Source organism: Oncorhynchus mykiss, chromosome 23, assembly GCF_013265735.2.
Source record: "Oncorhynchus mykiss isolate Arlee chromosome 23, USDA_OmykA_1.1, whole genome shotgun sequence".
NCBI lineage: Eukaryota > Metazoa > Chordata > Actinopteri > Salmoniformes > Salmonidae > Oncorhynchus > Oncorhynchus mykiss.
The window spans coordinates 49430275-49444223 of NC_048587.1; the positions used below are offsets into that span (position 1 = coordinate 49430275).

General features: G+C 45.5%; 1 protein-coding gene across 4 annotated transcripts in view; it reads right to left on the reverse strand.

Moving 5' to 3' along the window:
- The window catches only part of LOC110503140 (cytohesin-3), a 50340-nt gene that overhangs the window by 3253 nt on the left and 33138 nt on the right, over positions 1-13949 (reverse strand). For all 4 annotated transcript variants that reach the window (XM_036960699.1, XM_036960701.1, XM_036960700.1 and 1 more), the window contains exons 8-12: positions 11133-11281; positions 10939-11050; positions 3212-3288; positions 2600-2671; positions 1263-1417 (exon numbers count right to left, since the gene is read on the reverse strand). In XM_036960699.1, the coding sequence (XP_036816594.1) occupies positions 1263-1417; positions 2600-2671; positions 3212-3288; positions 10939-11050; positions 11133-11281 (565 nt within the window). The remainder of the gene's footprint in view (positions 1-1262; positions 1418-2599; positions 2672-3211; positions 3289-10938; positions 11051-11132; positions 11282-13949) is intronic.

A 13949-nucleotide genomic window follows, 5' to 3' on the forward strand; every position in this document is an offset into this window, starting at 1 on the left:
AAATTGAAAAAAGTTGACAGGGCAACAGGTGTGTTCTTTGGTACATTAGTGCAGACTGTCTAGACTATAATACACTCATATTTTCCCTTGGAGGCTGCAGAGGGGAAAACCCATAAAGGTCCAAGCCTTGCATCCAATGGGACTGTAATAGGGCTAAGTAATTCACTGCTTTCCTGGCAGTAGGAACACAGGACATGCTGGGATGGTCGTTCGGTGTGTGTATCATGCTGACCACAGGGGAGACTGAAGCGGACTCAGAGTACAGAAAGGGTGTATGTATGTGAGGTAAAGCAACCCAGATCTGGCCTCTTCTGCACAGTCTGACAGCTACAACACAATGAAGAGGCCTATAAAGTTGACCTACGGCTGAGATTTCATACAGGGCTGGTATGGACTAGGATTGGCACTGGTTTCCCAATTCTCCCACTGTAAACTCATTTTCCAACACCCCATCTAAAGTTATGATAATTGCACAACTAAAGTTGACATACTCATCATGTTCCCCTGTGTATTGCATCCACTTCATCCAAACAAGCTTGCCAGTAAGGTTGTGGCACGAGCAGAAAAATCTATTCTGTTGGTTCTAATGGAAACCCAGCGTTCAATCCTAATGGTGTTTCTATATCTTCATGCCTGATGAGAGCATCATATAATATGATTTCACAGCAGATATTGATCATTGGAAAGCACAGCTGAGAGGAGCAATGATCAATCACCCTCTGGGTCCAATTTAACAGAGCACTTTCATCATTCCTTCTCTCCTTAACTAAACAGCAGTGGTGCCTGATAAATAGTGTGGATTTTGCGAAAACACGAAGAGGAACAAATTGAGACTGAATGCTAGAAAGAGAGAGTGTAGCATGTGTGTTCTAGCGCTCCTGCCTACAGGACACTCTACAGAGCTTTATCAAACAGAAACCCATTTAACCTCCAGAGAGCTCAGATCAACTCTGAGCCCAGTCTTGTCTACCGCAAACTGAGAAAGTGAGCCTCTCAGCCATATGGGTTAGTCTGTCACACAGTTACATCAAAGAGTTCACACATGGTCATGGTGCTTTGTGTGAAGACCAACCCATCTTCAAAGAAGTGTCAGTGGATACATACATACTGGTTTAATCCTAGCTTTGCCATTGAATCGTTGAGATTCATTGGTGTCTCCTAGCAGATGACTATGGGCTTTGGACCCTGGTGAGTAATATATGTTGTGTTTACATGGGGGTAAAACTCCCAAAACCTTAGGTGGGTTATAGACAAAAACATACTTGATGGATTTGATCCACTCCTCCTTCTCCTCTGTGGTGGGCGCTGATATCCTGTACACTGTGTGGTTGCCCTCGACGACCCGGCCGTCCGCCTCAGTCTTACACGCCTTGATCAACGAACCCTTGTGGTTGGGGTTGTAGAGCTCGAAACAGTTCTGATTGGACGACAGTGAGAGTGAGATGCGAGTACAGAACTAGTTACAGTGAAGACAAATAATTAGTTATGTTGAAGAGGGACAGTTAGTCATGTTGACGAGTGTTACAGTGAAGAGGGACAGTTAGTCCTGTTGAAGAGTGTTACAGTGAAGAGGGACAGTTAGTCCCGGTGAAGAGGGACAGTTAGTCCCGGTGAAGAGTGTTACAGTGAAGAGGGACAGTTAGTCCCGGTGAAGAGGGACAGTTAGTCCTGTTGAAGAGTGTTACAGTGAAGAGGGACAGTTAGTCCCGTTGAAGAGTGTTACAGTGAAGAGGGACAGTTAGTCCTGTTGAAGAGTGTTACAGTGAAGAGGGACAGTTAGTCCTGTTGAAGAGTGTTACAGTGAAGAGGGACAGTTAGTCCCGGTGAAGAGGGACAGTTAGTCCCGGTGAAGAGTGTTACAGTGAAGAGGGACAGTTAGTCCCGGTGAAGAGGGACAGTTAGTCCTGTTGAAGAGTGTTACAGTGAAGAGGGACAGTTAGTCCCGGTGAAGAGTGTTACAGTGAAGAGGGACAGTTAGTCCTGTTGAAGAGTGTTACAGTGAAGAGGGACAGTTAGTCCCGTTGAAGAGTGTTACAGTGAAGAGGGACAGTTAGTCCCGTTGAAGAGTGTTACAGTGAAGAGGGACAGTTAGTCCTGTTGAAGAGTGTTACAGTGAAGAGGGACAGTTAGTCCCGGTGAAGAGGGACAGTTAGTCCTGTTGAAGAGTGTTACAGTGAAGAGGGACAGTTAATCCCGTTGAAGAGTGTTACAGTGAAGAGGGACAGTTAGTCCTGTTGAAGAGTGTTACAGTGAAGAGGGACAGTTAGTCCTGTTGAAGAGTGTTACAGTGAAGAGGGACAGTTAGTCCCGGTGAAGAGGGACAGTTAGTCCCGGTGAAGAGTGTTACAGTGAAGAGGGACAGTTAGTCCCGGTGAAGAGGGACAGTTAGTCCTGTTGAAGGGTGTTACAGTGAAGAGGGACAGTTAGTCCCGTTGAAGAGTGTTACAGTGAAGAGGGACAGTTAGTCCCGTTGAAGAGTGTTACAGTGAAGAGGGACAGTTAGTCCCGTTGAAGAGTGTTACAGTGAAGAGGGACTAGAAGTGTTCAGTGCTTTTAGTCCTTTCTTAGAAAGTGTTTCAGTATATTTTGAGGAACTTACAGGTTTCCTGGGCTCATCCACTTCTCTTATACTGAGGTTCTCCAAAGGAATGATCCCACGAGGTTCCTTGTCCTGCAGACGTGAAGAACACATTCATTTATTTAATATGTAGCCACACAGCATATACTTACAGGCCAATTGTTTTGTGCTGCTGGTTCAATAACAAAAAATTATTAATGTGTGTTTTATTCACATAAGTGTGTATAAATCAGCAATTTTCGGACAATATTCTATTGTACGAGGAAGTTACTTAAGGGAGTAACCCAATCCTACAGTGGGTTTCTATTGTGTCTGGGGGCAGAGGAGACCTTGAGGAACAGAACAGCCCGGTCTTTCTCTTAATGAGAGAACACAGCAGGGAGGGGACGTCCAGGGACTGGACTCAATCCTGGTAGTGGGCTCTAAGCTGTGGTGTGTTGGGGCTGTACTGTCATCAGTGTGTATAGGATAATGGGGGGGGGGGGGGGGGGGTCTGGCTAGGCCAGATGTGCAGCAGACCTCCCAGATGGTTCCATACATCGTGTTAATTGCTGGACCTTGGTGCATTTAGATCAAAGGGCCGGGCTGCATCTGCTACAGAGGTCTCTCATTGATAAAACCACACTAACTTACCGTTGTGTATTCAAAGTAGTACAGGCAGTTGTCAGTCAGAATGAACCACCGTCTCTTCCAGGTCTTCACTCTTCCACCTGTAGAGTAACAAGAGTTACATCCTCAAAGAGAGACATGTTGTGTAACAAACCACAGACAGAGAAGAGCCAATGGCCATGCAGAGATGCAGTGCTGTCGGCTACACAGCCAATGAGGTGATGAATTTCTATCTGCAATTCTAACCGTAATGTATAGAGTTGACCTGATTCTCTATATTCTACATGCCATTGATATCTGTTCTAGGCAATCTATTTCTCCCTCCTGAATAGACCCTAGCATGGCATGTGGATGCTAAAGTCTTGGGCCTATACAATATTATGGGAAAGGGTTTTAGATGGAGGCTGCTTATTGTCAACCTTTCAGCAACCAGCAGTCTTTCTCATAGACTCATTTCAGTGCAAACTGCAACAGCAATTATGAACATTTCCTTTGAGACTCAATGTTGAGACAGACAGACTAGCCTATAGTCCAGCCCTCAGACCTTAGGGTACTCTTCCTATCTGATTGGCAGTCTGTCCATTAGGCTGATTTAATCAGGGGCCCAATATCCCCCCTCCCGCCCCTCAGCCTCCCTAGAGGTCCCAAAGCAGTGCAGGTATTGCTTGTGAAAACAGTCAAAATGTGGGTTCAATTTGGGGAGAAATCCCAGAAATGAGGCCGGAGCTGGGGAGCGTGGTTCATTGGTCAGGAGTGGCAATGCATTCAGACTGACATCACTGTATACCCAGCCCACTGCATAATAAAGACATTTGCCTCTTAAAAGTGATACATCTTAATTTTATTTCATTATTTTGCAGATATAAAGTGAAAAGAGAGGGACAATTACTCATTCTGCATTTCTGTAACAATACACTAAGCGAGTTTACTGCAATGAGTTTACTTGTTTAAATTCCTGTTCAAGTACAAACAATCAATACAAAATGGGGATGTGGACCCACTTCATGGAAGCATTCATCATAGTCTTAACTCAGTTCTTTTCACTTGGCCAAATCCCTCTCTGTACCGGGAAGCCAGTCTGTCCGACCAACCAGGGAGTGTGAGGAACAAAATGAGTAACAAGATACAATTCTCAGACGCTGCATTTTTTTCAGGAAGAATATCTCCTCACGATATGGAGTTAGCATTAACTCTTCTCTCCTTGAGTCAAGCCTTTGTCAGCAGATAAATGCAGATAATTCTCTACAGTTGTCCAGATTAAGGATTATGAGTTTGTTAAACCAAAATGATGCAAGCAGTCAATAATCCATGTAATTGTAAGTAATATTATTATGATTACTATTGTATTACTATACTTTAGGGAGTAGATCAGGGCCAAGAAACACGAGCAATGGAAATTAGACCGGTGGGAACCTGTCCTTTGGTCTGATGAGTCCAAATTTGAGATTTTTTTGGACCGCCGTGTCTTTGAAATGCAGAGTAGGTGAACAGATGATCTCCACATGTATGGCTCCAACTGTGAAGTATGGAGGTGGTGGTGTGATAGTGCTTTGCTGGTGACACGGTCTGTGATTTATTTAGAATTCAAGGCACACTTAACCAGCATGACTACCACAGCATTCTGCAGAGATACACCATCCCTTCTGGTTTGCGCTTAGTGGGACCATCATTTATTTTTCAACAGGCCAATGACCCCAAAAACACCTCCAGGCTGTGTAAGGGCTATTTGACCAAGAGGGAGAGTGATGGAGTGCTGTATCAGATGACCTGGCCTCCACAATCACCCGACATCATCCTAAACCATCTCAAATTGGGTTGAATTGGACTGCAGACTGAAGGAAAAGCAACCAACAACTGCTCAGCATGTGGGAACTCCTTCAAAACTGTTGGAAAAGCATTCCTCATGAAGCTGGTTGATAGAATGCCATGAGTGTGCAAAGATGTCAAGGCAAAGGGTGGCTACTTCGAAAAACAAATCTAAATATATTTTAGATTGAACAATTCTTTAGTTACATGATTCCATGTGTTATTTCATTGTTTTGACATCTTCACTATTATTCTACAATGTAGAAAATAGTAAAAATAAAGAAAAACCCTTGAATGAGTAGGTGTCCAAACTTTTGACTGGTACTGTATATACAGTGCCTTTGGTAAGTATTCAGACCCCTTGACTTTTTCCACATTTTATGTTACAGCCTTATCCTAATTAGATTAAGTTTAAAAAAATCCTCAGCAATCTACACATAATACCTCATAATGACAAAGCGAAAACAGGTTAAGAAAATTTGCTAATTTATTTACATAAGTATTTCAGACCCTTCGTTATGAGACTCGAAATTGAGCTCAGGTGCATCCTGTTTCCATTGATCATCCTTGAGATGTTTCTACAACTTCATTGGAGTCCACCTGTGGTACATTCAATTGATTGGACATGATTTGGAAAGGAAAACACCTGTCTATATAAGGTGCCACAGTTGCCAGTGCATGTCAGAGCAAAAACCAAGTCATGAGGTCGAAGGAATTGTCTGTGGAGTTCTGAGACGGGATTGTGTCGAGGCACAGATCTGGGGAAGGATACCAAAACATTTCTGCAGCATTAAAGGTCCCCAAGAACACAGTGGCCTCGTCATTCTTAAATGCAAGAAGTTTGGAACCATCAACTCTTCCTAGAGCTGGCCGCCCGGCAAAACTGAGCAATCGGGGTAGAAGGGCCTTGGTCAGGGAGGTGAAGAACCCGATGGTCACTCTGACAGAGCTCCAAAGTTCCTCTGTGGAGATGGGAGAACCTTCCAGAAGGACAACCATCTCTGCAACACTCCGCCAATCAGGCCTTTATGGTAGAGTGGCCAGACGGAAGACACTCCTCAGGAAAAAGCACATGACAGCCAGCTTGGAGTTTGCCAAAAGGCACCTAAAGACTCAGGCCATGAGAAACAAGAATCTCTGGTCTGATGAAACCAAGATTGAACTCTTTGGCCTGAATGCCAAGCGTCACGTATGTAGGAAACCTGGCACCATCCCTACGGTGAAGCATGGTGGTGGCAGCATCATGCTGTGGGGATGTTTTTCAGCAGCAGGGACTGGGAGACTAGTCAGGATTGTGGGAAAAATGAACAGAGCAAAAGCACAGAAAGATCCTTGATGAAAACCTGAGCGCTCAGGGCCTCAGACTGGGGTGAAGGTTCAGCTTCCACCAACAGGACAACAACCCTAAGCACACAGCCAAGACAATGCAGGAGTGCCTTCAGGACAAGTCTCAATGTCCTTGAATGGCCCAGCCAGAGCCCGGACTTAAACCTGATCGAACATCTCTGGATAGACCTGAAAATAGCTGTGCAGCGACGCTCCCCATCCAACCTGACAGAACTGCAGAGAAGAATGGGAGAAATTCCCCAAATACAGGTGTGTCAAGCTTGTAGCGTCATACCCAAGAAGACTTGAGGCTGTAATTGCTGCCAGAGGTACTTCAACAAAGTACTGAGTAAAGGGTCTGAATAATTATGTAAATGTGATATCAGTTTACACATTTATGAATTAGCACAAATTTCTAAAACAACCTGGTTTTGCTTTGTCATTATTAAATGAGCAAAAAAAAACAATCAATTTTAGAATAATAATAATAACTTAACAATGTGAAAAAATTCAAGGGGTCTGAACACTTTCCGAAGGCACTGTAACTACCTGACAGGCTGCAGTAATGACCCATGTAACTACCTGACAGGCTGCAGTAATGACCCATGTAACTACCTGACAGGCTGCAGTAATGACCCATGTAACTACCTGACAGGCTGCAGTAATGACCCATTTAACTACCTGACAGGCTGCAGTAATGACCCATGTAACTACCTGACAGGCTGCAGTAATGACCCATTTAACTACCTGACAGGCTGCAGTAATGACCCATGTAACTACCTGACAGGCTGCAGTAATGACCCATTTAACTACCTGACAGGCTGCAGTAATGACCCATGTAACTACCTGACAGGCTGCAGTAATGACCCATGTAACTACCTGACAGGCTGCAGTAATGACCCATTTAACTACCTGACAGGCTGCAGTAATGACCCATTTAACTACCTGACAGGCTGCAGTAATGACCCATGTAACTACCTGACAGGCTGCAGTAATGACCCATTTAACTACCTGACAGGCTGCAGTAATGACCCATGTAACTACCTGACAGGCTGCAGTAATGACCCATTTAACTACCTGACAGGCTGCAGTAATGACCCATGTAACTACCTGACAGGCTGCAGTAATGACCCATGTAACTACCTGACAGGCTGCAGTAATGACCCATTTAACTACCTGACAGGCTGCAGTAATGACCCATTTAACTACCTGACAGGCTGCAGTAATGACCCATGTAACTACCTGACAGGCTGCAGTAATGACCCATTTAACTACCTGACAGGCTGCAGTAATGACCCATTTAACTACCTGACAGGCTGCAGTAATGACCCATGTAACTACCTGACAGGCTGCAGTAATGACCCATTTAACTACCTGACAGGCTGCAGTAATGACCCATTTAACTACCTGACAGGCTGCAGTAATGACCCATGTAACTACCTGACAGGCTGCAGTAATGACCCATTTAACTACCTGACAGGCTGCAGTAATGACCCATTTAACTACCTGACAGGCTGCAGTAATGACCCATGTAACTACCTGACAGGCTGCAGTAATGACCCATTTAACTACCTGACAGGCTGCAGTAATGACCCATTTAACTACCTGACAGGCTGCAGTAATGACCCATGTAACTACCTGACAGGCTGCAGTAATGACCCATGTAACTACCTGACAGGCTGCAGTAATGACCCATTTAACTACCTGACAGGCTGCAGTAATGATCCATTTAACTACCTGACAGGCTGCAGTAATGACCCATGTAACTACCTGACAGGCTGCAGTAATGACCCATTTAACTACCTGACAGGCTGCAGTAATGACCCATTTAACTACCTGACAGGCTGCAGTAATGACCCATGTAACTACCTGACAGGCTGCAGTAATGACCCATTTAACTACCTGACAGGCTGCAGTAATGACCCATTTAACTACCTGACAGGCTGCAGTAATGACCCATTTAACTACCTGACAGGCTGCAGTAATGACCCATTTAACTACCTGACAGGCTGCAGTAATGACCCATGTAACTACCTGACAGGCTGCAGTAATGACCCATTTAACTACCTGACAGGCTGCAGTAATGACCCATTTAACTACCTGACAGGCTGCAGTAATGATCCATTTAACTACCTGACAGGCTGCAGTAATGACCCATGTAACTACCTGACAGGCTGCAGTAATGATCCATTTAACTACCTGACAGGCTGCAGTAATGACCCATGTAACTACCTGACAGGCTGCAGTAATGACCCATTTAACTACCTGACAGGCTGCAGTAATGACCCATGTAACTACCTGACAGGCTGCAGTAATGACCCATGTAACTACCTGACAGGCTGCAGTAATGACCCATTTAACTACCTGACAGGCTGCAGCAATGACCCATTTAACTACCTGACAGGCTGCAGTAATGACCCATGTAACTACCTGACAGGCTGCAGTAATGACCCATTTAACTACCTGACAGGCTGCAGTAATGACCCATGTAACTACCTGACAGGCTGCAGTAATGACCCATTTAACTACCTGACAGGCTGCAGCAATGACCCATTTAACTACCTGACAGGCTGCAGTAATGACCCATGTAACTACCTGACAGGCTACAGCTCCTTCTAAAAGGATGCTAAAATGAGCATACAGATGTAATGCATGCAACTCTGAGTGGAAAACAAACTCAAATTATCTGGCAAGCGCAGCCGGTGGGATGGAAAGAGGGGGATCCCAATGGATAGATAGAGGTTTCATCCCAAATGGCACTCTGTTCTCTACAATATAGTGCACTATTTTCACCAGTAGTGCACTATATAGGAGGCCATTTGAGACGCACCCAGATAGGAGGAAGTAGGAAGCAGCAGGATGCGTTTCAGGCCTGGAGGGCAGCAGCAGTATGTGTTTGAGACCTGGAGGGCAGCAGCAGCAGCAGTATGTGTTTGAGGCCTGGAGGGCAGCAGTAGCAGTACGTGTTTGAGGCCTGGAGGGCAGCAGCAGCAGCAGTATGTGTTTGAGACCTGGAGGGCAGCAGCAGCAGCAGTATGTGTTTGAGGCCTGGAGGGCAGCAGTAGCAGTACGTGTTTGAGGCCTGGAGGGCAGCAGCAGCAGCATATGTGTTTCAGGCCTGGAGGGCAGCAGCAGCAGCAGTATGTGTTTGAGACCTGGAGGGCAGCAGTAGCAGTACGTGTTTGAGGCCTGGAGGGCAGCAGCAGCAGCATATGTGTTTCAGGCCTGGAGGGCAGCAGCAGCATATGTGTTTCAGGCCTGGAGGGCAGCAGCAGCAGCATATGTGTTTCAGGCCTGGAGGGCAGCAGCAGCAGCATATGTGTTTCAGTCCTGGAAGGCAGCAGCAGTAGTATGTGTTTGAGGCCTGGAGGGCAGCAGCAGCATATGTGTTTCAGTCCTGGAAGGCAGCAGCAGCAGTATTTGTTTGAGACCTGGAGGGCAGCAGTAGTATGTGTTTGAGGCCTGGAGGGCAGCAGTAGCAGTATGTGTTTGAGGCCTGGAGGGCAGCAGTAGCAGTATGTGTTTGAGGCCTGGAGGGCAGCAGCAGCAGCATATGTGTTTCAGGCCTGGAGGGCAGCAGTAGCAGTACGTGTTTGAGGCCTGGAGGGCAGCAGCAGCAGCATATGTGTTTCAGGCCTGGGGGGCAGCAGCAGCAGCATATGCGTTTCAGGCCTGGGGGGCAGCAGCAGCAGTAGCAGTATGTGTTTGAGGCCTGTAGGGCAGCAGCAGCAGCAGGATATGTTTCAGGCCTGGAGGGCAGCAGCAGCAGTATGTGTTAGAGGCCTGGAGGGCAGCAGCAGCATAAGTGTTTCAGGCCTGGAGGGCAGCAGCAGCATAAGTGTTTCAGGCCTGGAGGGCAGCAGCAGGAGGAACTCAGAACACCACAAGATCAGCACATACTGTAGCATACAGAACTTTCTCCAAGTGCAAACCCATGACCAAAATTAAATAAATGCACCCCTTCCTTGGGCCTTATTTAATCAGATGCTATAATAACTAGGGCCCTGAGTTTTTCCTGGTCAGGTCACATGGGCTGGAAAAACAAACAAACAGACTAACAAGCTAGCAGCTAATACATCTGTTGACTAAGAAGATTAACCGCTTGGTCTACATGTTAGCATGGGTTCTCAGGATGAGAAGGTTGGGAGAAGATGTTGTCCCTAACCACAGATCTAGGATCAGTTTACGTCCACCCTCAATCCTAACCATAACCAATATATTTGACCTTGGATCAGTAGTTAGGGGCAACTTCTACTGGGATCGAGGAGGGGTACCTACCTCCTAGTGCAGAGTAAGAAGAAACAGCCAGTCACAGAACAGAAAGGTGACAAGTTAAAGGGTGTGAGTGAAAACAAGAGGGCACATTTAACAGTAAGGGCATAAACCAAGGACTGAGAGAGAAACAGCTGAATCACACAGACCATGTTTGGAGTGAGAGGGAAAAGACAGGTTGAGACAGTAGTGCAGAAATAATACGAGTTGTTTTTCACATTGCTAACATTAGATCATATCCTGAGATCATAGCCATCTGCACAAAAATGTAGTGAAAAAGGATAGGATATAGAATACTTGGAGTTATGTTGGTGAACCAAGATGTGGATTCTTTGGTCGTCACTCGCCTAATTTCAGTAGCCATCCCTCTCTGTCAGGGTTGAAGAATGTATGTGTCAGATCGTTGCCATCGTCCTCTGGGATTTTGAAGGGCTCATTTTTTATGCTGTCAAATAAATTCTGTCAAATAGAATACAAAAATGTTGAGTAATGGAAAAAACATTTGCTCTATACACGCACGCAAACACACGCACACTCTCACCCTGAGTAGTTCCTCTGGCAGGTCTCCTCCCTCATTGATACCTCTGTTCATGGAGATGAATCTCTCTACAGGGGGCTTGTCTCTGACATTGGGGTTGTGCAGGCTGGTGTTCAACATAATGATGGCAAATGACAGCACATAACAGGTGTCTACAAGAGGGAGAGAAGTAATGAATATTTAGTACTGATACACACCTCAGTGAAAGGCAGAGAGATGTCTGAGGTTAACCAAGGACGCCATACACCAGTCAATTCATGAGTTTTGGGAAGAATTTTGTGGTTAATATCAATTATATATGAATATTGATCTAATCACAATAAACAACTTTTCTTCTCCTCTGCCCCCCTGCATGCATGACACTACTACAAGTAGTCTACTGTTACTACTAGTAGAGACTCAATACAGTAGATCAACCTGGTGGCCCAGCAGGGAGTAGTCTACTGTTATTACTAGTAGAGACTCAATACAGTAGATCAACCTGGTGGCCCAGCAGGGAGTAGTCTACTGTTATTACTAGTAGAGACTCAATACAGGAGATCAACCTGGTGACCCAGCAGGGAGTAGTCTACTGTTATTACTAGTAGAGACTCAATACAGTAGATCAACCTGGTGGCCCAGCAGGGAGTAGTCTACTGTTACTACTAGTAGAGACTCAATACAGTAGGTCAACCTGGTGGCCCAGCAGGGAGTAGTCTACTGTTACTAGTAGAGACTCAATACAGTAGGTCAACCTGGTGGCCCAGCAGGGAGTAGTCTACTGTTATTACTAGTAGAGACTCAATACAGTAGGTCAACCTGGTGGCCCAGCAGGGAGTAGTCTACTGTTATTACTAGTAGAGACTCAATACAGTAGGTCAACCTGGTGGCCCAGCAGGGAGTAGTCTACTGTTATTACTAGTAGAGACTCAATACAGTAGGTCAACCTGGTGGCCCAGCAGGGAGTAGTCTACTGTTATTACTAGTAGAGACTCAATACAGTAGGTCAACCTGGTGGCCCAGCAGGGAATAGTCTACTGTTACTACTAGTAGAGACTCGATATCTTTAAGTAATATATCCCCATAGAGTCAATTGACACACCGTAAAAAAAAAAAAAAAAGAAATCCCCATGAAAATCTGTCAATTTTAGCTCAAGATTTTTTCTCTAAGACCCCCACAAGTGTCACGGCGCCTCGTCTGAAGGTAACTGGTACTGGTTTAAAAAAAGTATGAAGGTAGTTTTTACCCCATAAAAGGGTTAAATATGTATAAAAATAAAGATATATTTCATGAGCTTTCTTGTCTCCTAGATTTAGGACGAACACTTGAAAAACGTTTTTCTTTTTTGACTGTGTTTTGCTACTTGAATGTGTTATTCAATGTGTTTCTATGGGCTATAGTAGTAAAGGCCAAAATCGGTGTACTATGAGTTCTGGTACTGTTGTTCTGCTCTGTACATGACAGACTGCCTGTTCAACTCAGAGCAGAGATGTGTCCATTGTGAACAGAGCACAGATAAACGGCACAGTCCAGCCCCTCTGAATGAGCCCATGACTAGCATAGAAAATTAACTATTTACTACCTATTGTGGAAATAACATCCTTTCTCTGGCTCTTTATCGTAAATAATTCCAGATTGGTTGGGGAAAAGAAGTTGTGTCGAAATCCTGCACGGCGCCTTCACCGTACGCTGCCACTAAGAGCGCACCAGCTGTCAGGAAGCAGGATGTAGATATGACTCTTCTGTCCCTCTTTGTGAGAGAGGTCGGGCAGCAGTTCATGTGTGTGCCATTCATTACAGAAGCCTTGGTCATTTTCTATGTGCTTAGATTATAAAAGTTATAAATTAGCCTGTTTTTTCGTTCTACTCCCAATGTGTTTGGAACAGGTTGGGGCCGTTCAAACTTAGGCTCTTATGATTTACTAGAAACATTGTGGAGGACCGAGCACACCCCATTCTTATTGACGGGGCTGTAGTGGAGCAAGTTGAGAGCTTCAAGTTCCTTGGTGTCCACATCAACAACAAACTAGAATGGTCCAAACACACCAAGACAGTCGTGAAGAGGGCACGACAAAGCCTCTTCCCCCTCAGGAAACTATAACGATTTGGCATGGGTCCTGAGATCATCAAAAGTTTCTACAGCTGCAACATCGAGAGCATCTTGACTGGTTGCATCACTGCCTGGTACAGCAATTGTTCAGCCTCAGACCGCAAGGCACTACAGAGGGTAGTGCGTACGGCCCAGTACGTACATCACTGGGGCTAAGCTGCCTGCCATCCAGGACCTCTACACCAGGCGGTGTCAGAGGAAGGCCCTAAAAATTGTCAAAGACCCCAGCCACCCCAGTCATAGACTGTTCTCTCTACTTCCGCATGGCAAGCGGTACCGGAGTGCCAAGTCTAGGACAAAAAGGCTTCTCAACAGCTTTTACCCCCAAGCCATAAGACTCCTGAACAGGTAATCAAATGGCTACCCGGACTATTTGTATTCTGATACTACCTCAGGCTGAGGAGCCCTACATTACCAAACCTGATACTACCTCAGGCTGAGGAGCCCTACATTACCAAACCTGATACTACCTCAGGCTGAGGAGCCCTACATTAACAAACCTGATACTACCCCAGGCTGAGGAACCCTACATTAACAAACCTGATACTACCTCAGGCTGAGGAGCCCTACATTACCAAACCTGATACTACCTCAGGCTGAGGAGCCCTACATTAACAAACCTGATACTACCTCAGGCTGAGGAGCCCTACATTAACAAACCTGATACTACCTCAGGCTGAGGAGCCCTACATTAACAAACCTGATACTACCTCAGGCTGAGGAGCCCTAC